Source organism: Triticum aestivum, chromosome 4D (assembly GCF_018294505.1).
Source record: "Triticum aestivum cultivar Chinese Spring chromosome 4D, IWGSC CS RefSeq v2.1, whole genome shotgun sequence".
NCBI lineage: Eukaryota > Viridiplantae > Streptophyta > Magnoliopsida > Poales > Poaceae > Triticum > Triticum aestivum.
Genome location: NC_057805.1, coordinates 134927086 through 134949446, shown reverse-complemented (window position 1 = coordinate 134949446; position 22361 = coordinate 134927086). Strand labels below are relative to the sequence as shown.

The 22361-nt window shown below is 47.0% G+C and overlaps 2 protein-coding genes and 1 long non-coding RNA gene across 9 annotated transcripts; 1 reads left to right on the top strand and 2 right to left on the bottom strand.

Annotated features, from left to right (window-relative positions):
• The first annotated feature begins 2656 nt into the window (after nt 1-2656).
• Nucleotides 2657-3362, top strand: LOC123096856 (17.5 kDa class II heat shock protein-like). Its single transcript, NM_001405455.1, has one exon. It carries the CDS (start codon nt 2731-2733, stop codon nt 3217-3219), a length of 489 nt encoding a protein of 162 aa, NP_001392384.1. The 5' UTR covers nt 2657-2730; the 3' UTR covers nt 3220-3362.
• A 297-nt stretch (nt 3363-3659) lies between these two features.
• LOC542949 (translationally-controlled tumor protein homolog) lies at nt 3660-5864 on the bottom strand. Its single transcript, NM_001405454.1, has 5 exons — nt 5565-5864; nt 5186-5259; nt 4478-4606; nt 4237-4394; nt 3660-4023 (listed from the first exon to the last, which is right to left on the bottom strand). The coding sequence occupies exons 1-5, from the start codon at nt 5590-5592 to the stop codon at nt 3906-3908; spliced, it is 507 nt and encodes a 168-aa protein (NP_001392383.1). The 5' UTR covers nt 5593-5864; the 3' UTR covers nt 3660-3905.
• Nucleotides 5865-13118: 7254 nt separating this feature from the next.
• LOC123096855 (uncharacterized) lies at nt 13119-16096 on the bottom strand. 7 transcript variants are annotated; one of them, XR_006446720.1, is made up of 4 exons: nt 14929-16095; nt 14279-14403; nt 13949-14005; nt 13119-13277 (listed from the first exon to the last, which is right to left on the bottom strand). It is a non-coding gene; the product is annotated as an uncharacterized lncRNA (long non-coding RNA). The 7 variants fall into 7 exon arrangements; XR_006446722.1 differs by having other exon boundaries at nt 14315-14403; XR_006446721.1 differs by lacking the exon at nt 13119-13277 and adding an exon at nt 13591-13791 and having other exon boundaries at nt 14929-16096.
• Nucleotides 16097-22361: the final 6265 nt, after the last annotated feature.

The window sequence follows — 22361 nt, the reverse complement described above, 5'->3', positions numbered from 1 at the left end:
GGGCCCATCTAGTGGGGCGCCCCCCCTCTCCTCCCCTTGGCCGCCCCCCTTGATGGGATCTAGGGCTGGCCGCCTCCTCTTGGGGGTGGAAACCCTAAGGGGGGCGCAGCCCCCTCCCCCCCTATATATAGTTGAGGTTTGGGCTGCCCAAGACACACGAGAACGTCTCTCTTTCGGTGCAGCCCTAACCCCTCTCCCTCCTCCTCCTCTCCCGCGGTGCTTGGCGAAGCCCTGCGGGATTGCCACGCTCCTCCACCACCACCACGCCGTTGTGCTGCTGCTGGATGGAGTCTTCCCCAACCTCTCCCTCTCTCCTTGCTGGATCAAGGCATGGGAGACGTCACCGGGCTGCACGTGTGTTGAACGCGGAGGCACCGTTCTTCGGTGCTTGGATCGGAATCAACCGCGATCTGAATCGCTACGAGTACGACTCCCTCATCCGCATTCTTGCAACGCTTCCGCATCGCGATCTACAAGGGTATGTAGATGCACTCCCCTTCCCCTCGTTGCTAGATTACTCCATAGATTGATCTTGGTGATGCGTAGAAAATTTTGAATTTCTGCTACGTTCCCCAACAGATGGGTGTTTTCATCTCTCCCCACAAAAGGCAAAGCGGAAAAGCCCCATGTCACCTTTATTTTCTCTGCTAATAGAAAGAAGAGTGGTCTTATTAATAGCAAGGTGTACCTTAAGAAAACTGTTTTAATTCATTTATCTTTTCTTAGTGGACATGAAATCTTTCCGTGGGCTTTTTCATGAGTGGCTTTATTTGGTTTAATCCCTTTTTGCCTAAAATGTATAACTCTATAGTTTTGTTTGCGGCCTAAGCGATGTAATGAGGGACGTCACTTGTAATTTGACGTCTCCCCAAAAGGACAGAAGTTGTAAAATTTGTGCAAAAACAAAAATTCATCTCGAGAGTTATGGTGTGATAGCTTCCTAGTATACTCTTTCTTCTTGGTTCTTGTTTGTAATCTCCTATTTCTATATAAAACTGTTGGTTCACAATCAACCCTTGGAAGAGTCAACATCATAACAACAAGGGTGTCATTAAATTCTTTTGAGGCCCTTCCATATTTATAGCTTCTATAAATCAAGTATGTACCTTCCCCTATAGAAGTGAAGTTATTTCTTGTAATTATAAATGTGTTTGTTATTTATCAGCTGACTGAAATTTTCAGCCATGCCAGTCAACATGTGATTGAGAAGTAGGTGAGATGGTTCTAAGGCCGAGATGGAGGTGACACTACCTGTCGCGGTGTCTCCAAGATGGAGAGCTAGGACCTAGACGAAGGCAGGGACGACGCAGTTTGTCGTGGCATCGTCGACGGAGGACATGTAGGATGCGGTGGGTTGTGGGGTTCGGGTGAAGGTGGGTTAGAGGGATGACCGACGACGGTGGCTGCAGCTCGGGCTGTAGTGAGCGTTCGTGTGTGATGGCATTGGGCCTGGAGGAAGAAGGTTACGGGTCCGTTGGATGCATATCGGATGATGGGGGGAAACTGACTAAAGATAAATCTTTTAGAGCCTGAAATAGTCGCTCAATTGTAACCATAGAGACTTGGCACGGTTTTGAAGAGCCAGAGTTGCATGTGTGTTGTATGTAGTCTTGAAAAAGACAGTGCCTAGGTGACGCTTAGACACGCATAGGTGATGGCCAACGCCTCGCCTAGGACATAAGTGTAAGTGTAGGCAGGCAAGCAAGAATTGCCTACCCAAGCGAGCAATCATGCCATATTGCATTGTATGTCAAATGGGCCATATTCCTATGGCAATAGCGGGTAGTTAACTTATTTATATGCCCTAAATTAATATTGATACCCATGTAATAACCATAGATAGACCTGATAGTAGAAACTGTATTACCGCCTAGACCGTGCCTAGGGCGCTTAAGCACTGCCTAGGCACTAGGCGAGGGCCAATCGCCTTGCTTACGCCTACCGCTTTTTTCATCTTTGGTTGTATGACTAAGTTTTTTCTGGCAATTTTAAGGCCTTTGTGTATTCTATCTTGAAGACCTTTGTTATACACGTCTTCATATGGATTTTGAAGAAATAGAGTTCCATTGTATGGCATGATGAAAGAGAAGGTGCAAATGATGAGATGGAATGGCACTATGTGTTTTTATCGGGGTCCATAGACCTACATCCAATGTATATAAACATACATTTTATTTCCTATGTGTATGTCGTTCATGTTGGAATTTCTAAAATGGCTTATAAATAGGAACCGAGGGAGTATATTATAAGACTTGCTAAATCTCAGTCTAAGTCGCCCGAGATATAACCACACGATTATTGTTCTCAACATGTATGTGGTGCACACACAACATTTACTAGTTTTGAATAAAAGTCCTTTGCCCCCCAATAAAACTCTGTATGCGTTTTTTTTTTCAAAAGAAAAAATCTCTCTATGCCCATCCTAGAAAAAAATGTCTCTCTGCTGCCCCGAATGACATCTGGGGCCTAAGGCTACCACAAAACAATTACGAAGGTGGAACCTCTAGAACTTTCTCCATCAGCGGGCGAAGAACTCCCTGCCGCACAGCGCTTGTTCGACCACCTTTCAGAAGTTTCCATCACCTTCCGGACTCACCGCGCCCGGCGACCTACATAAACGCCCTCCTCGCCATCGCATCGCCACCAAAGCATTCCACAAGATTCAACGAGCGATCCAACGCAAGCCCAACCCGAGGAGAGACCGACCGAGCTCGAGATCAGCGAGCGAGAATGGCGGGCATGGTGTTTGGCTTGGAGAACCCGATGATGACCGCCCTGCAGCACCTGCTGGACATCCCGGACGGGGAGGCTGGTGGAGCCGGTGCCGCCGGCGGCGAGAAGCAGGGCCCGACGCGCGCCTACGTCCGCGACGCGCGCGCCATGGCGGCCACCCCGGCCGACGTGAAGGAGCTGCCGGGCGCGTACGCGTTCGTGGTGGACATGCCGGGGCTCGGGTCCGGCGACATCAAGGTGCAGGTGGAGGACGAGAGGGTGCTGGTGATCAGCGGCGAGCGGCGGAGGGAGGAGAAGGAGGACGCCAAGTACCTGCGGATGGAGCGCCGCATGGGCAAGCTGATGCGCAAGTACGTGCTGCCAGAGAACGCCGACATGGAGAAGATCTCCGCCGTGTGCCGCGACGGCGTGCTCACCGTCACCGTCGAGAAGCTGCCGCCGCCCGAGCCCAAGAAGCCCAAGACCATCCAGGTCCAGGTCGCCTGAGATGCATCGAGTCCGGCTGTGCGCGTCAAACCGAAGCAGAGTGTGAGTGGGAGCGAGTTTCATCTGCTAGAGCCTAGAGGGTGTGTGTCGTGATGATTTGATGTTTCGTTAATGGAAATGGGGATGATCTCCGGCTTCGCCTGAACATGCGATTCTCTTGGCCACATTTTCCATCGAAAATTCCAAGATGTTCGTTTCTACTCAGTGTTCTGAAAATTCAGAAAGCTGTGTTGTAACTTAACCGAAAACTGGATAAGAGCAGAACATGTGGAATATCAAAATTAGGTGGAAAACGAACTAGATCTGAAGTGCTTCTGAATTGTGAAACTCATCATTTTGTTCTTGATTTCGAATGATTCTTATCAAACGATGATTGATCATTTTGCTTTGCTCAACGTAGCAATGCTGTGTTACGTCAAAATGACCAAGTACAAAAGACATAAGATAATCTGATAGAATAACAGGGCAAAATCGCTTGATTCTAGCGAGTAAAAGCCGAGGCATTGACCAAAACATAACCACACCAATTTCACGATTACCATTACAAAGCAAATCCCACAATTATCAGAAAGTTTTCAAGACACTCAACATCTGATAGTTACCGACACAACATTGGAGAGTCGACTGACAACCATAGAGCAGAGCAAAAATACTGACGACCGCATAGATTTTAGCATACAGTGCGATTAGCACTTGACCTCTTTCAGCCCATGTGCAAAGTACAGGAAAGTTGGATCAGCAGCTCCCTCCTTGTAGTAGGCGAACACCACGCCGCCATCATCATGCATGCTCTCGCCAACAAAGCTGAAACACCAGTTTTAGAACTTGCGTAAGTTGAATGCATAGATTATTACTACCTTCCCCAAAATATAAAAAAAATGCTGTCACTGATTTAAGTTAAATAGAATAAATTACCAGCATCTAAAATACCAAAGTAAGAATAAAGTACTAACGTGTCTGGACGGACCAATGATAAACAGTGCCTGCACTTTCGAGCAAGGCAAAGAGAGAACTTACAACTGAAGGTCCTTGAGCTTGCTAAGAAGATACTTTGTGGCAGACTCAACATTCTTCTTGAAAACATCTAGGTCATCCCCTTCAAGCTTGGCAGAGAGGTTCTTGATGTAGCGCTTCATGTGAGAGATAAACTGCTTCTTGTCAAAAGCAGGTTGCTCCTGCAAAAGGTAATGGGGGCTTAGCACTATCATCAAGTGCATACACTGTAGAGAGGTCAAGAGCATCAAAAAGAGCAAGCAACCTGAAGACGGAAGGTGTCAACAATGTCAACCACCTTCACGGCCTGGTCATCGACACCCTCATCATCACCACCACCCTCAGCAGAGGGATTGGCTCCAATGTCCACATCAACTGCTCCTTGAACGACCCACTACAAGCATTCAAAACGATACAGGTCAAATAAACAACTAAAACATCTGAACGATGTTAGCACAAAGAAAAGTAATGTGCAGTGTGAGAGCTTCAGATATGAACGGTTGATAAATCATGTGTGTATGTGCAGTGTGAGCGCTTTAGATATGAACGGTTGATAATCATGTGTGTGCACAATAACTTTTAGAAGTTGAAATTGTTTACACAAGCAGATCCACCGGACCAACGAGCAGTAATCTTTTTTGCTTGTGTAGAAAAAACATACCAATCAATCCAAACCTCTAACCCCAATAGAGGATACAAACATGCTTAATTTTAACATTAGAAGTGTCAACGCTGCACAATATAATAACAAGGACTAACACGCCATGAAAGCAGATACAAGCCTGGTAACTGGATAACTCATATGATAATAAAACAGTCATCAATCTATCCCATGCCTAGATGAAAGGTGCTCATTCAGATCTGTGTTTTGTGAGACAAAATTGACGAGGTCGAATTAACCAACTAGCACGTGATCTACCCAGATAACCTAACCAAGCACCGCACACAGAGCAGCTGAGAATATAACGCTTACATGGCCGTCGACTTCCCAGAGCACGCCGTTCTCCAGCTCCCTGTACGGGAACGAATCCGACAGAAGCTCGTCGCCTGCGACACATCAAATACAGCACATTCAGTGAAATCCATCGTAGGAACGCATGAACAGATAGATAAAACCCAAGTCCTAACCCCAGACCGCACGGAGATCTACCGATTAGCGAGCGAATCCCGGTTACCAGTTAGCCAATCCGCGTCAGCAACCGACGACTAAACAACCGATTCAAGAAAGCGATCAGATCTAGCTAGTCCGAAAGCGATCAGATCTAGCTTCTAGCCAGTAGAAGCCCGATTCCATCGAAACAAGCTTAAAAGACGCGAAAACCGTGGGGAAATACAGAGGCGGGGGGACGAACCGGAAAGCTTGTCCTGGTACACGAGCATGGTGCCGCCTCTTGAGATTTCTCCCCCGAAAAAGGAGAAAACCCTAACGAGCTCTGGGGGAGGCAGGGGAGTAGCGGCGGACGGCGAGAGGGGGTGGGGAGGAGACGGCCTCCTCGGATTTATAGCAGCCCCGGAATAGGTGGGCTCCTTTTTCGGCCGTCCGATCTGTGGGTATGTTTCGGTTGAACGACCCAGATGTTTGATCTGGACGTGAGAAAAGTCCAGAAAAGTGTTTGGTTCGCTGCAGGCCGTCTGATCGGGGTATCGCGGTCGGATATTCTGGTACGGACGGCTCGGGTGCCTCTGCGGTGCACGACCAGGAGGCGTTCGCGGCACGGAACCGCTAGGTGTGCTGTCCGGGCGGCGTACCCCAAATCGTACACACACACAAAAAAAAACTTGCTGCATGTACTTTATGCAATTTTTTTTGGGGGAAAAGAATATCTCATAACTCAAGGAGGCTTCTCAGCCATAGCCAAGTTTACAACAGAGTCCAACCCAGCAGAAAGCCACACCGCAGTACGAGGGGTGCGACGACCGTAAGCGGCCAACTCATGACTAATATTATTCTGTGAGCGGCTACAGCGAGCAAATAAAATCTCTCTATCATCGGTATCAGCTAATCTTCGGATCTCCTCTATGAGAATGTGGTGCCTCGATCTATCTCTCGTGCGTGTTGTGAGCAACGTCACCGCCTCCGCACTGTCTAGCTCAACTATAATTGGAAGGTTCGTCCGGTGCAAGGCCAACTCCAGTCCTTCTCGACACGCTGCTAGCTCCGCCTCCAAGGCACTCTCACATGCACGGAGTTCTCTACATGCACTATAGATGATCTCACCTCTATCATCTCGGAGAATCATACCTCCTCCAGCCGTACCCGTAGAAGTAATAAAGCTGCCATCCGTGTTTAGCTTGGTCCAGCCCGTGTCAGGGGGGACCCATCTCGGCTGCATCTTGGGGCCAGAGATGACCCGAGCTGCTGGTGGTGAAGCAACGACCACCATCTTCCCTTTCACATGGTCTCCCGAAGGGTGTTGATTAATACACAGGAGCGAAGTAATATACCGGTGGAGGAAGCGTCGGGAGGCTTCAGTCGGAGGAGGCATTTTGTCATGTGTAATCTCGTTGCGCACATGCCAACTCCGCCACATGGTCATAAGCACCACCATCCTTGTCGTGTCATCTAGGGGTTCCAACAGTGTGAAGAGCCACTCCGGTCCGGGGTTGCTGATGGACTCCAGCTTGGGGATGTTCCAGTCCACCGCCATGGCACGCCATAGCTCGCTAGCTAGTGGGCACCTGCAGAATGCGTGGAATCCGTCCTCTCGTTCCATGCCACAGAGGGGACATAAGTCAGTAAGCTCGAGGTGGCGAGAAAATTTGTTGGCCCATGTAGCAAGTGAATTAGTCACAACTCTCCATGCGAAGACGCGTACCTTAGGGGGAGCAGGGCACCCCCATATGATCTTCCAGATGGCGCGACGACCATCCGGTGCCCTGCTCGTGGCGGTAGCCAATGGACGCTCGCGCTCGTCCATGGCAAGGCGGTATGCGGAGCGAACGGTGAAGATGCCGTTCTTCTCCGGTGCCCGGGCGATGATATCGTCCGTGACGCGTGGTGATGTCCGGATGCTAGTAATCGCATCAACGTCCGCCCGGAGGAAGTAGCGCCGAAGGAGACCCACCCGCCAGGAGCCCCTCTCATCTAGGAGCTCCGCCACCCTTCTGATGCGGCAGGTACCCTGTTGTGTGATGGGTTGGCAGGATGGCTCTCGCGGGATCCACCGGTCGCGCCATATGCGGATGTTTTGCCCGTCGCTGACACGCCAGATGATGCCTTTTTTCAGGAGCTCGAGGCCGTATTGGACAGCCTGCCAAGTCGGCGAGGCGTTCCCCGAGAAGACCGTATCCTCAAGTCGTCCGTCAGGATAATAACGGGCCTTGAGCACCTGCGCACATAAACTGTTAGGCTTAGTTAGCAAGCGTCAAGCCTGTCTCGCGAGGAGGGTCTGGTTGAAGATGCGGAAGTCTCTGAATCCCAGGCCACCCTTTGATTTATGAGCCTGTATTTTTGGCCATGCTAACCAGTGTGTTTTCCTTTTACCATCCACTGAGCCCCACCAGAAGTTCCGTACCATTCTGTTCAGGTCATCACACACTGACATAGGGAGCTTGAAGACACCCATAATATAGGTAGGGATAGCCTGAGCAACCGCCTTAATCATGATCTCCTTACCGGCCAGAGAGAGGGTATCACCCCAAGCTATAATTCTCTTCAAGAGACGTGATTGCAGATTCTGAAATTTACCTTGCGTCATGCGACCCTCGGGCGTTGGCAGCCCTAGGTACTTCTCCTCAAAGGTTACTGTACCAATGCAAAGAATTGATCTAACCGCATCCTGTTTATCCATAGTGCATGCATTATCAAAAAGGGCACTACACTTCGCCGGATTGATGCAAATTTAACACAACTAATTCCGGAAAATATCAATTCTTTCAATCATTTGGAATTTCCAATCGTTTGCATCACTTATCCTTGTACGTCCATTAAGAAAATCCAGACGATGATAACATATCATGCTTTGCAAGAAAAGAAAAACTTATCCTTGTACGTCCATTAAGAAACAGTATAACAAAATGACCTACGAGCCTCCACAATGCTTCATCGTTGTTGGCCTCACATTGCATAGATTGCAAGCCGTTTCTTGGGTCACTGGCCACTACTCCACAAAACCATCTACGTTTGCGGTGGTTGATTGGATGAGTACATGGGACCCGGTTACATGGTCCAGTCCACATCTTCGCTCGTCCCTATGTCTCTATCTTTCCTCTATCCTTCGACCACCGTTGCCGCCGTTGTCCTCTCCTCTGCCAGCAGTGCTCAGCCGCCATGAGAAACAAAGTCAAAAAATTCCATCGGTGACCGATGGGGAGTGAAGACGGAACCAGGTAGCGAGCGACAGATCCGCCTGCGTGGATCTATGGCGGAGTGATGAGATGGGGGATGATGCGCGACATTGTTTTCGTGGGCACCCTATGGACCTATTCCATTGCATGATGTCGCGACGAGTGTGGGAGGACAGTGACAGGAAGCGAGAGTTGTTTATCAGCGACCACATCAGGGGCTTCATGCTGGTGGCGGTGGTAGGGGAGTTGGGATGGCGGATCGCCTAGAGCTGAACAGAGAAGAGAGGTCGGACCTCCAGGTTACACTTCCTTTCCGGCCATCTCCAGCCGCCTCAGAGCCTCCACGCCACTTCCTACCTCCATCGCTTCTTTGTGCTGGGTGAAGGGAGGATGCAGATGAGATGAGGAGCACCCAGTAGGATAGGAAGGCATGAGTCAAACATGGACGTGCTTGAGACTTGCTAGTGGTGAAGCTAAGTGTGAGCGTCAGCTGCCAGGATGTGTGCTTGCATGGCTTCCGATGGCTTCGCACTGTACGCCCTTTCAGTCGCAGGTTCAAAACCTCTCCAGTCTTTTTACTTATTGTCCAGCACAAATGATTGTTCTATTAAAAATATATACCATTTGTACTAACCAATATGGCAATCCAAGCTGGTTGAAGCGAGAAATTTTTGTGCATACTCCTGTCCATGGGAAATAATGAGGTGGCTTTCTATTAGCAACCGAAGATTATATCATATGGACAAATGCTATAACAAACAAAAATATAGTGACCACGAGGAACAGGGTCAGATCAAAATAAGGAAATAGTAGGCAAAGCTAATACCATTTAAGGTACTGGTTGACGATCTAGATATTTAAATCCAAAGTACATGAATAATTGGAAAAAAAGTCCAAGTGAGAATTAAGGCCTATCATTGGAAGTGTTACTTGAACGAAACATGGAGCGATTCCGGCAACATCATCGCCATGCCGGATAATAGTTTTTTCTTTTTGGGTAGACAACGAATGATGGGCAAAAGGATTGTTGTATGATCCGGTACAAATTCAAGTATGTTGATTTTAAGGCGGCTGCTACAAAGCAATTGGATGATTTCTCTAGGAAATCATCCGCCTAGCCAGCCATCCGATCTGCGAGCTAGTGTCCTTTCGATTGTGGCAACGCCATGCAGCACCGAGCATGCGAGAGCTTCAACGCAGCATTGCCGGCGGCGGACGATGTTCCATTGCATCACCATCACATCTTCCACAACCCCACAATGCTCCATTGCAGCCCCAACAAAGCTCCATTGAAGCGCCGGAGTTGTAACGCCATGGCCGGCCCATCACAGCCGTCGTCGCAGCCCCGACGGAGCACCATTGCCACATCAGAGTTGCAATGCCATGGCCGACCCGTTGCGGTCGCCATCACAGCGCCGGAGTTGCAACATCATGGCCGCCGGTCGTGGCCGTCGTCGCAATGCCGGCGACGCTCCGCTGCACCGGCGGTCGCACGCGATGCAATGCGGGCGGCCATGCGCGGAGGCTCAATTGCAGCACACCGCAAGCACACGACTCCCTCTCGTGTTGTTTCGAGGCAGGTGTCGTCGGCGAGGACGCTCCACTACTCGTAGCCATGGATGCAGCAGCCATGTTCGCGCCCTCCCTCCAATTTTGCAGCGGCTCCGCTGCTGCGAAGCTAGTTCTGCAACAACGGCGGTGAAGGCAACAAATCCTCGCACGCGGTGGCCGGGGACGCACAACGGTGGTGGTCTGGTAGCGCCGTAAACTCACGCCGGCGGTAGGTGGTGGAGGAAACAAGCGGGTGACAGGGAAGAAGAAGAGGAAAAAAAGTCCAGGCGGTGTGGTTTGCCTTCACGAACAAAGTGATAAGATAGAAGGGCGACAACGGTGGGCAGGCCCACACAAGGACACGCGTCATCAGGTGGAGGGGTGATTACGCCAAGAGTTCAGTCGGGCAAAAAGAAGTGTTTTCCTGATTTTAATTAACAATCACTTTATGTACAGTTAGCCATGTGTATTTGTGTTGTCTTATCCTTTTGCAGAATTTAGAAACTATTGTATTTTGATTGTTGGTGGTTTGTGGGTTACGGCGTTGATGGGGGGTTGTGTCTTGCTAAATTTATTTTATGTACTCTGGGATTATAATGTATTTTCATTTTTAGAAAGGAGATACATGTTTCAAAAAAAATTATATAAGTAAATAATAAACTACCTCTCTTCTGCAGATTTAAAGAGCCCTTATGGGAACATCTATTTGAGTGATTCCACAACTCTAGGTAGTGGTTCGGAATCAAGAGTAGTGTGCGGTTTGATGGCTTGGTGTGACTGTCTTTGTTTGGGATATTGTCTTGAACTTTGACTCAATAACACGAGAATGCACAAACCGATTCATGTGTCGCAGGCATCGTACAATCACGGTGAAAAAGCAAAATGTTGTCATGAGGTAATTATATTCTACTTCTTTCTGACACTTACTTTTAGCAAGCAATGTTTGTGTAAGCATGGACATATTTAAGATTTGTGGCGCTTACGAGAGATCTACAATGCCATTTAGGTAGCTAGATCCATCAGTCTTATGTGGAACTTGCACTACCTCCATCTCCCGTTCGCTACTGAGTGTGGCGTTTCTGCTCCCGAGCTCATTTGTACCCCTGGCAAAAAATTCAAAATAAAGACAAAAAACATTTTAAAAACATTTTTTGCAGTAGATAAATTTATGCGTGATGTACGCTCCAAGTTTCAACTCATTTGGACATCTGAACAACTCTCAACAAAAAAGATAAATCCAGGGTCTGTAAAAAGGTTTATTGTTCACACATTGTTCTGACCCGATTTGTTGTTTTTGCTGAGAGTTGCTCAGATGTTCAAATAAGTTGAAATTTGAAGCGAACCTCACGCATATAATTGTCTATCACACAAAAAAATCATTTTTTTGAATTTGTTTTGATTTTTTTCTGACCGGGTGCAGATGAGCTTGGTCACCGAATTGGGTTATCGCTACTTACATCGCTTTCTTATTTTGCAAACTCGTGCGTCTTGATTATTTCTATTGGTGGCTGCAAACTACATGTATCTTGATGTGATGTCAATGAATGATGTAAAAACTCTTACACTAGAGTATAATTTCTGTTGGCAAAATGATGAATTACGTTTAGGTTATCACTTTATTGTGTGCTTTGCATGCCTGCGTACAACGCATAGATGTGCAAATATAAGAGTGAAGCTTCAGGTGATAGTGTTCTTTTTTTTCTTTTTGTGGTTGGAACGCGAGGTTGAGATATTGATCTCTCCTCTTTTATAAACCTATTTTTTTGTTGTTTTTGAGAGAGGCGTTTTGGCACATGGGAGTATATGCTCCTCGTTTTTTGAATGAGTTTTAATAATATTTTGAAATGTCACAAAATCCAGAAAAAATGATTCCCGCGTACATCTCGACATTCTACGTGCACACAAACTCGTTTCGCGGAAAACCGACAACTTTTGTATCACATGTAAAACAGACAAAATTTAGTGTTAAAATAGGCTTTTCATGAGACATTTTTTTGTCTTTTCTACACAAGGAGTATAAAATGTCGGATTTTCATGAAACTTGGCGTGCGCACATACAATGATGAGATGTATATGTCAAATTTGTGTTCGGAAATTTTTTGGCATATGTTCCCATGTGTCAAAGTGAATTTCCGTTTTTTCTGCCACTTTGTTCGTGTTGAGAAAATATGGTACCTTCTTTTGTGAAAAAGAGAAAATATGGTGTTTGATAAATAGTGCATATTCTTTGGATGTGGCTATTCTGTACTGGGTATGAACAGTAAAAATAAAATAATAGCAGAGAAATTCGCTCTTCTTTTGCCTTTTTAATGTTCAGTAGTGAATAAAAAATTGAGATGAAAAATTGTGGCATTGACAAGCATAACATAACTTCCCAATTCAACATCAAGTATTCCGAAAATTTATTTATTATATTATAATAAAAATGGACGGGCGTGACAACGCGCGCTATTATGGTCTAGTTATGATATATGCGTTGCCACTCCTCTTAGCTATCATTGCTGATGGTGGTCTTGTCCACCTATTTTATGTGTTTGTGATCAATCTCAAGGCGATGACGATAATGTTAATTTTGCGAACTTGTAATAACTAGTAAGCGTGCACGTGCAACGCACGTATTAAACATAAAAAAGCTTTAATGAAATATAGATAGATTTCGTGAAATTTTTGAAAATTCATACAAAGTGCATTTCTTAACTCATACAAATAATTTGATTATCATTCTTCATGATCAACATTCTTGTTGAAAAAAACATAGCACATCTTTGCGTTAATTATATAATCTCTTATCTAAATGCACACTTTCTCAATGCATAGCGCCCAAATGATTATAATCCCCTGTAAATGAATTTCAGTATTCAAACAAAATATACAGGCGGGCTTCTGCCCATTGCAGTATGTGTCAAATATACAACCGTTTGAATTTTTGTTAATCATATTGTAATAGTATAATCTAATCAGAAATTAGAATCACCTTGTTGGAAAATGGATTATTTAAAAGGTTAATCACCATTCTCCATACACACATACAAGAACCATTCAATAAAGATCCATTTATGTATCAACAATAATAAAGAACTATTACTATGAGAAAATCAAGTGTCTTTCACAGAAGTGATAAGATGCCAGGTGAGAAAATCAAGTACAACATTTATATATCTCCAGCCAATTGAAGATATAATGTCATGCAAACCAAACCATGCCTTCGCTCTTTACAACAAGAATTCCTGCCAAGCAAAGCAGAGAAGTGCAGAATAAGGAATTTTGTTTATAGAACTATCCTCCAATTCCTAAAACACATATAAAAGTCATGCATAACACACTTTACATTTTCAGTGTTGGCACTGCAAAAAAAGCATATCATGATTTCCTGTATACTTTCTTGGCGCATATATACGGAACTCCTAACCCAAACTTACCCAAGAAACTGTAGGTTCTTATCAACATACTCTCTTGGCGCATAGATACGGAACTCCTAACCCAAACTTACCCAAGAAATTGTAGGTTCTTATCAACAAAATTCCATCAGACTATCACAACGGACAAATGAGGAATTTTTTTACTTGAGAACCTCACATCGACCATCCGACATGTCCCAATTTTGTGAAAAATAGCAGATCATCAACAAGCTCACACATCATTATTCATCAAGCTCCAAACTCTGAATGCGAGGGGAGCTCACAGTACATGTTTTCCCCGCTTGTTTTCCAACCGGCCAGTCGGCTGATGGTACCAAACCAACTGCAATACATAATAAGACTTGTTGGTTGATGCAACCAAACCAACTACAATACATCCCAAGCCAAGTCGGTTGGTACACCATAAATCGGCTGCAACTCCAAATAAGAAAATGTTCATACAGAAAAAGACAGCAATGAACTTGAGATCTTGCATGCACCTTGTCAATCTCCTCCCTATATACTTTCTTGAGATCTTGCTTACAAAATTAAGGTACCTGGGAGAAAGATATGACAAAATTCCTGAAATTCTCATAACATTTGTACTGTGAATGACAACAGAAAAAAGAAAAGAAGATCTGAATAACAGTAATTGGAAGGATAGAACAACATTTGCTTTAAATAAAATTAGCTAGTTGAGGCTGCAAGAACAACATAGAAGCTAGCATTGCTCTAGCAACTACTAAAGTACATTTTAGGCAAGCACGCCTGACCAGCTACAGACCATTTAATCGCTAGTGCTAAAAGAGATATAACTCAGAAACGCAGACCTGCACGTCTCCTTGTGTTCTTAGCTATTTGTGTACCTGCCCTTTGTCCGGATGGTCTTCTTCATGTTGCACGGGCCACCGCACTCGGGGCTTGCTAGCACGTTTGCCATTAGCTGCTGATCCTCCTAAACCACATCTCCAACCATTATAAAAGAACAAAATGATTTAAGCTCGACGAAAATATGAATTGGTTTGTTAAAAATTATGTGAAAATGCACATCCACCAAATCATGAAGAAAGTGAAAGGCGATTGAAAATGCAAAGACTCAGTATCATACATCAATTCAACATGAGTACACAAGCATAGTTCATATGATGGACATGAGAATAACTATACACAGACTCCAACTTCTAATTTTGAACTAAAACGCCAAATTGGAATGTATGAACGGAACGGGAATTCCAGCTGAAACCTTCAGAATTTAGAATGTGCCAGTTGGGTGTAGGAAGAGCTAAAACAATTGATATATCCAACAGAAAGTATTGATTGGCATCTTTCATGCTTTCTAATTATTTTTCTTGCCCTGTCCATGGGTGTGCTGATTGGGCAAATCATACCGTACAAGAATCCAATACAGGCCAACGTCCATGGGAGTACTAATTTAGCTTGTAGAAATTCAGAGAAACAGGTGTTGAAGAAGCTAGCTCACGGGAAAGCATGCCGCTTGGTGGCGAGGGCCTCGACATGGCGGCGGCGGTGGTCAAGCAGAGGAGTGGAGGGCGGAGCGGCAGCCCGCACTCACGTCCATGGGTATTTCTTGTGCTTGAAGACCATGTTGCCTCATCAAGTTTACACACTCATGGCAAAGAAGCATCTGTATGACATTTATATCTCAAACCTGCACAAGAAAAATTAATATGCAAATTTCTGCCATATTTCTTTGCTGGGTTCTAAATCTGACATGGTACCATACAGGAATAGTAGGAAATAAGTTAGAGAACACTAATAGCTTAAGAGTACATATAGCTTGCACATGCATGGAATCACACTCAGCATCAAGGAATAAGATAGCACATAACTGCATGACGAACAGATCAGCCATGCCCATCTACTTCCCTCATTGCCTGCAGGAAATGTCATGTCAAATCCATTCAATGAACACATAACTGAATTGTGCAAATTCAAGTGAAGTGAAAAACACAAACTTCCAGGTTTATCAATTCACTAAGTTGGCAGGCATTATAAGTCTCACACCGCCCTAAACAATTTTCTAAGCACGTACATTGTAGCTTCAACGCATTGGACAGAAAAACAAATTACCTTCTTCGCTGAGACGCTGCATTTAAGTCTCACGCGCGGCAGAAGAAAAGAACCACAGTAATTTAAGCTAAAGAGAGTGCGGGAGAGAACCTTGGAAGAAGCGGACGCCGACGTCGAGGAGCTGCTGGGACCAAGAGGAGCACTCACGCAGGTCGAGTCGTCGAGGGAGCAGACCTGCAGGGCGCCGCGGCGGATCAGCTCCAGGCATAGCGCAGCGCTGACGAAGCCCTGCCCGCCAGTCACCGCGAACCGCACGCCCTCGATCCCCTCGTTCTCGCTCAGATGCATCTCGGCTGCGGCTTAGGTGTGGGGCTAAGGGGCGGCGCGGCGGAACATAGCGACCGCAGCGGGGCTCGGCCGGCGACGCGGCGTGGCCGTGGAGGTGAAGAGGGAAATAGGGGAGAGATGGCGTCCGTCGCGTGGGGCGGCGGCAGAGGCTGGGAGGCGTCACAGCGGTGGGGAAGGAAGGCAGCGGCGTAGTCGGGGCAGTGGATAATTTGTTGGGTTCAGATGCGTTTAGCGGCGTGATGTGCGGAGGGCAGGACGTGCGCGAGGTAGTCTGACTGGCAGAACATTTAATATGAAGCGTTAGTTTATGTGGCAGACTTTGGATGTAATATGGATTGTTGGATGTAATTTAGTTTGATTGATCTAACGTCTCCGGTACTCCTGTGTACACTTCGTTGTGTGGCTTTAGAGGGAGTTATGTTTGCTTTTTTAATAGTAGTATAGATGGCAGGCGACACCCCTGCCTATCCCCATACTTGTGTATAATTCTTAATTCTCATAGTGCAATTGTTCAGGTCCAGAGTCATGCAATGTGTAATAGAGAAAATTGTTGTTGGATAACTTTGAATCAAATTACTAAAGGACCTTACGAAGCTTCGCTTGCGACGTTTGGGAATTCATCGAGAATGTTCTGGATGATTTCCTACGCCTCTTTCATCCTATATGAACCAACTCAGCTTAACACCCACCGGTGGTTCACACGACAAATAGTCGATACAACAAAAAGTAGCAGCAAATCGTCATATAGTAGCAACAGCGATCACAAATTCTTTTGCTCTCATTTTTCTCATAGTAGAAGCAAAAGCGAAGCCCATTCGAAAAAAGAAGAGTATCATATAGTGGTCGCCCGACTGCTTGTACACATCCCAAAATCAACACCAGCCCGAAGCACCGATCTAGTTTCTATAATAAATCAACCATGAAGAGCAACCCCGATCTCTGAAAAATCCTCGATTTATCTGCTCTCCTTCCTCACACAACCCAATCTCCTATTACCCTTCCTTTTTAAGGAAGATTATCCCATATTTGAAATATTTGTCACGTATCTTTAGTTATTTTAATTCAGGTTAGAACAACACATGTGATGGTTGTTATTCTTTTTGTGACAAATGAGATAGATCGCAGTTTATTTGCTATCTTTTGTTCTATCTGTGACCATGCAAATTCACGATATTTTACGAGACAATGAGGTTCATATTAAACATAATCATGCGTGTATATGAGATCTTTGTAATGAGTTATATCGTATGGAATATTGCATTTAAATGATGTTTCCAATAGTTAATTTCTCCTTCTTAGTGGCAAACATAAAGATATTGTTGGGGAACGTTGCATGGAAAACAAAAAAATTCTATGCACACACAAGATCTATCCATGAAGATGCATAGCAACGAGAGGGGAGAGTATGTCTACGTACACTCGTAGACCGTTTAGCGGAAGCGTATATTAACGCGGTTGATGTAGTCGAACTTCCTCGCGATCCAACCAATAAAGTCCCGAATGTACGACACCTCTGCGTTCAGCACGCGTTCAGCTCGATGACGTCCTCGCCTTCTTGATCCAGCAAGACGGGCGAAGTAGTAGATGAGTTCCGGCAGCACGACGGCATGGTGACGGCGATGATGAACGCGTTCCCGCAGGGCTTCGTCGAGCACTGCGGAGAAACTGGACGGAGGACTAAAGTATGGAGAGGGGCGCCGCACACGGCTAAGAGATTGTCGTGGGGTTGTGTGGCGCCCCCTCCCTCATATATATAGGTGTGGGGAAGGGGAGGCAGCCAGGAGGCGCCCCAAGGGTGGCCGGCCGGTCCCCTTGGGCTCCTGCCCTCTAGCGCCCCCTTCCTTGTATGCCTGTGGGGGGAAGGCAGGAGGAGGTGGCGCCCCCTTCCTTCCTCCTAGGTGGAGGGAAGGAAAGAGGAGCTAGCCCTCCCCCTTTCCTTCCCTAGGGCCGGCGGCCAACGAAAGGGGCGCGCCAGCCCCTTGTGGGCTGGTTGTGACGCCCTGAATTCAATCGTACACTAATCATACACATAAATGTGTACGACCAAGATCAAGGACTCACGGGAAGATATCACAACACAACTCTAGACACAAATTAAAATAATACAAACTTTATATTACAAGCCAGGGGCCTCGAGGGCTCGAATACATAAGCTCGAATACACAAGAGTCAGCGGAAGCAACAATATCTGAGTACAGACATAAGTTAGACAAGTTTGCCTTAAGAAGGCTAGCACAAAAGTAGCAACGATCGAAAAGGCAAGGCCTCCTGCCCGGGAGCCTCCTAACTACTCCTGGTCGTCGGCGGTCTCCACGTAGTAGGCATCGACGGTGGCATCTGGCTCCTGGGCTCCGACATCTGGTTGCATCAACCGGAAAGAAGAAGAAAGGGGGAAAGGGGGGAGCAAAGCAACCGTGAGTACTCATCCAAAGTACTCGCAAGCAAGGATCTACACTACATATGCAACATTATCAAAGGAAGGCTGTATATGTGGACTGGGCTGCAGAAATGCCAGAATAGAGGGGAGAGCCTAGTCCTATCGAAGACTAGCATCTTCTGGAAACCTCCATCTTGCAGCAACAGGAGGGAGTAGAGTAGCATAAAGTAAAGTAGTAGTAGTGTTATCAACCTCGGCCAGAGATCCTTTCTCGACTCCCTGCGAGAAAGCAATCCCAGAGCCATGCTATCCGGTTATCATCACAATCCATTACTCATTACAAGTATCCAGTTCTAGTTGTATCGATCGGGATACAACTCCAAGTGTCCGTTACCGTAGGACAGGCTATCGATAGATGTTTTCTTCCCTGCAGGGGTGCACCAACTTACCCACCACGCTCGATTAACTCCGGCCGGACACACTTTCCTGGGTCATGCCCGGCCTCGGCCAAACAATACGCCGCAACCCGACCTAGGCTTAATAGAGAGGTCAGCACGCCGAACTAAACCTATGCCCCCAGGGGTCATGGGCCATCGCCCCGGGAACTCCTGCACGTTGTGTACGCGGCCGGTGAGCAGACCTAGCTACCTCGTAAAAAGGCAGGTGCTTACCAGTCCAACCCGGCGCGCGCCGCTCAGTCGCTGACGTCTATTAAGCTTCGGCTGATGCATACGACGCAGAACGCCCATACTATGCCCACATGATGGTTAGTGCTATCAGGCCAGAGGCATCTTGGATCAAATATCCAAATCGTAGTGGATTAGGAGCACGCGGTAACAAGCAGAGACTCACGAAAGATGTGACCCCGTTGCCCCGTCTCGAGGACTTGCGGCAAGGGCTAGGAATGCCCGGCCACGCCTCGTAATTATCTCGCGGGCACCCTCCAGGTCAACCTGTCTCCACATCACTCGCGGGTACCCCTCATGGTCGACCCGCCTTTCCAAGTAGCGGTGGTAGAGTCCAAGTATCCGTGTGTCCAAACATCAAGGGGAAAACCCGAGGAATCACCCCCAGCGAATTCCACTCGATGTAATCATCAAGGTGAACGTAAGAGGGACCACCCTCGAGGTTCACACTTGAGGGGTTGCACGACAGAGTCGTATCGGAAGTGGTTAAGGAGGAAATCACCCTCGATGACCACGACCGAATAGCTACACTACAGGGTTAACATCAGAAGTGCTGAAGAGGTCTCACCCTCGGCACTCGATAGTAACCCCGTAGCGTCGAGCAACTAAGAGGAAGGTGATTTGCGGTGTCGGGGCCTGGTCTTCGATCCCGTTAATCGGGTCTTTGATGATGAAGCAGGGGCAACAAGGACAAGGTGGGGTTCACTAATGGATCACTAACCAAGCTATACTAAGCAGTTTAGGATAAGCAGGTAGGTAACAATAAGCAAGTTACAAAAGCAGGCTATGCATCAGAATAGGAGCAATCAATTACAGTAGCAAAATCTAATGCAAGCATGAGAGAATGGAATGGGCGATCTCGGGATGATCAAAGGGGGGGCTTGCCTGGAAGCTCTGCTGAAAAGGAAGAAGTGTCGTCGTCGACGTAGTCAATCACAGCGGCATCGGCAGCGGTCTCGGGGTCTACCGAAGAGAAGAGGGGGAAGAAACAGTAAATACATAGCAAGCAAGAGCATAACAGGACAACAGACAGAGCTAGACGTGTTCTAACGCGGTGCTACACGATACCGGCGAGGGGGGATAACATCCGGGAATGATTTCTCGAAGTTTGGCATTTTCGAACAGATGAAACGGAGGGGATGGTTGCATGTTCGCTATGATAGGGACGTGTGGCGGATGAACAGAGAGCGTATCCGGATTCGTCTCATTGTTCTGAGCAACTTTCAAGTATAAAACTTTTTCATCGGAGTTACGAATTATTTTCTATTTCAAAGTTTTATTGATTTTTGAAATTTTCTTTATCTAGTTAATTCAAACATTAAATATATGAGATTACTTTTTATACCCACTAGCGGTTAGCCTAAGTGTATGACAGTGGGGTCCAGTCAGTAGGCCAGTCAAACAGTTGACCAGTCAAACTTTGACAGGTCAACAGGGTCAATGGACCCACATGTCATAGACTAAAATTTTAACAGATTTGCTTGTTTAGTTTAATTTCACAGTGATCCATTGACATAGACTATTCACCTAATGAGATAAATAAAGCAATCCTAATTAGAGGGGAGGCCACATGTCTTAGGGTAGGAACTGATTTAAGTAGTTAGTACTGATTAGCCTAACTAGCAACAGAATTAGCCCTAACTAATTCTTGGGCCGGCCACCCACACACACAGAACACACACGCCACACAGCACACACTCAGCCATGGCCGATAGCAGCAACGGGCAGCACTAAGCGCATTAGCAATTGGCAACGGGCAGGAGCTATCAGCAGCAGTACGCAGCGCTAGCAGCGGCAGCAGAAGCGGCGCAGTACCACACAGAGATAGTAGAGACAGTAGCGACAGTAGTCAACATCAGCGGCATGTAGTAGCAGAAAGCAGTCACCTAAGAGCACAGCAGGCACGACAACAAGCAGCGCCGAGCGCGGCGTCGCGTGCATGGACATCGCCGGCTAGCAACGACGGACACAACCAGGATGCGGCCAGACGGCAGCGGCGCGCGGGGAGCAGTGGTAGCAGCAGGCAGTAGCACAAGCAGAGCAAGCAGCGGGAGGGGAAGGCAGCAGCATGCGATAGTAGAAGTAAGGCAGGCAACGGCGAGCGGGGGCGACGCAACTGGGCGAGGGCAGAGGTGGGCGCGGCCCCAGGGTAGGCAGAGCGCAGCAGGTGATGTGACCAGCGTGCGGGAGCGGAGCTCCGGGCGCGGGTACGGCAGGCTTCGGCCATGGCGGGCGCGAGCTCACGAGGTGACACTACGGCGACAGATCGACGGGGTAAACGAGGGGAATCAGTCGAGGAGCTCACCACAGAGGCACACGGAGGCTGTTGGGAGGCTTAGGAGCTGCAGGCTTCGTCGGAATCGACGACGACGCCGGCGACCGAAGAGGAAGAAGACGACGGCGATCTCGTGATGCAGAGCTGAGGAGCTCCAACGCGCGGCACCAACCGATGGAGAGGGCGATGGTGGACCTCGTAGACGTGTCTACGAGGTGCGGGGGCGGCGGTGGTCGCGGCGGGGCGAAGTGGCCGGCGACGAGCGCGTCGTGGAGGAGGAGGGAAAGGGGATCTGGAGAGAGCCCAGAGGAGAGTGGGGCGACAGAGGAGCGAGGTGAGTGGAGGCGGGGATCGAGGAGGCGGGGAGGCGCGGGGCCTTATCCGCCGTTGTCGGCGGCGAGATGGTGCGGCTGGGCGCACTCGGCCTTGCCCCGGTCTGCTGTACAGGGAAGGCGACCGGGGAGGCAGGCTGGCTTGGGTGAGGTTAGGTGGGCTGGCTGGGCCGGCCCAGGTAGGTTAGGTCGGTTAGGTCCAGGGGCAAGGGCCTCCTTTCCTTTTTTTTAAAAACTTCTCTGCTTTCTTTTATTTCAAAAAGCAAAATAGTTATATAATTTATAAAACTTACACCTAAAATATTAGTATAACTTAGGCTACTGCCACATTAAGTTTAACATTATAATAAACTAGTTTAGCATTTTCTTAGCTCAAAAAACATTTAATTTAATTGCTTTAGCCACTGTTTTAAATAGTTAAGGGCACTTAGATATTTGGGAAAAAAAATGTTGGTCCACCACCAATACTATCAAAAGAATATTTTCCGATGAACATTTTAGTTTTCATGTTTGAGAAATTTTGAATTTCACTCATAATTTGGATTTGAATTTGAATTGAGTTCGAAAGCAAATGAGGATTAGCAACAGTAGGAGTGATGACATGGCACCATCCACAGAGGGTTACTGTAGCATGATTCTCGGGGTGTTACACTGGTGTGTTCCCCCCTCTTTGTGACGCCTGGATAATTAAGCTACAGTAATCCTTCGTTAATGATGCCACGTCATCACATTACTGTTGCTAATCCTCACTTGATCCAAATCATTGTTCATATTTAAACTCAAATTTAAAGTCAAAATTCAAAATTGCCAACCATGAAAAACTAAAATGTTCAAAGTGTGGCAAATAATCCCTGGATATTTGTC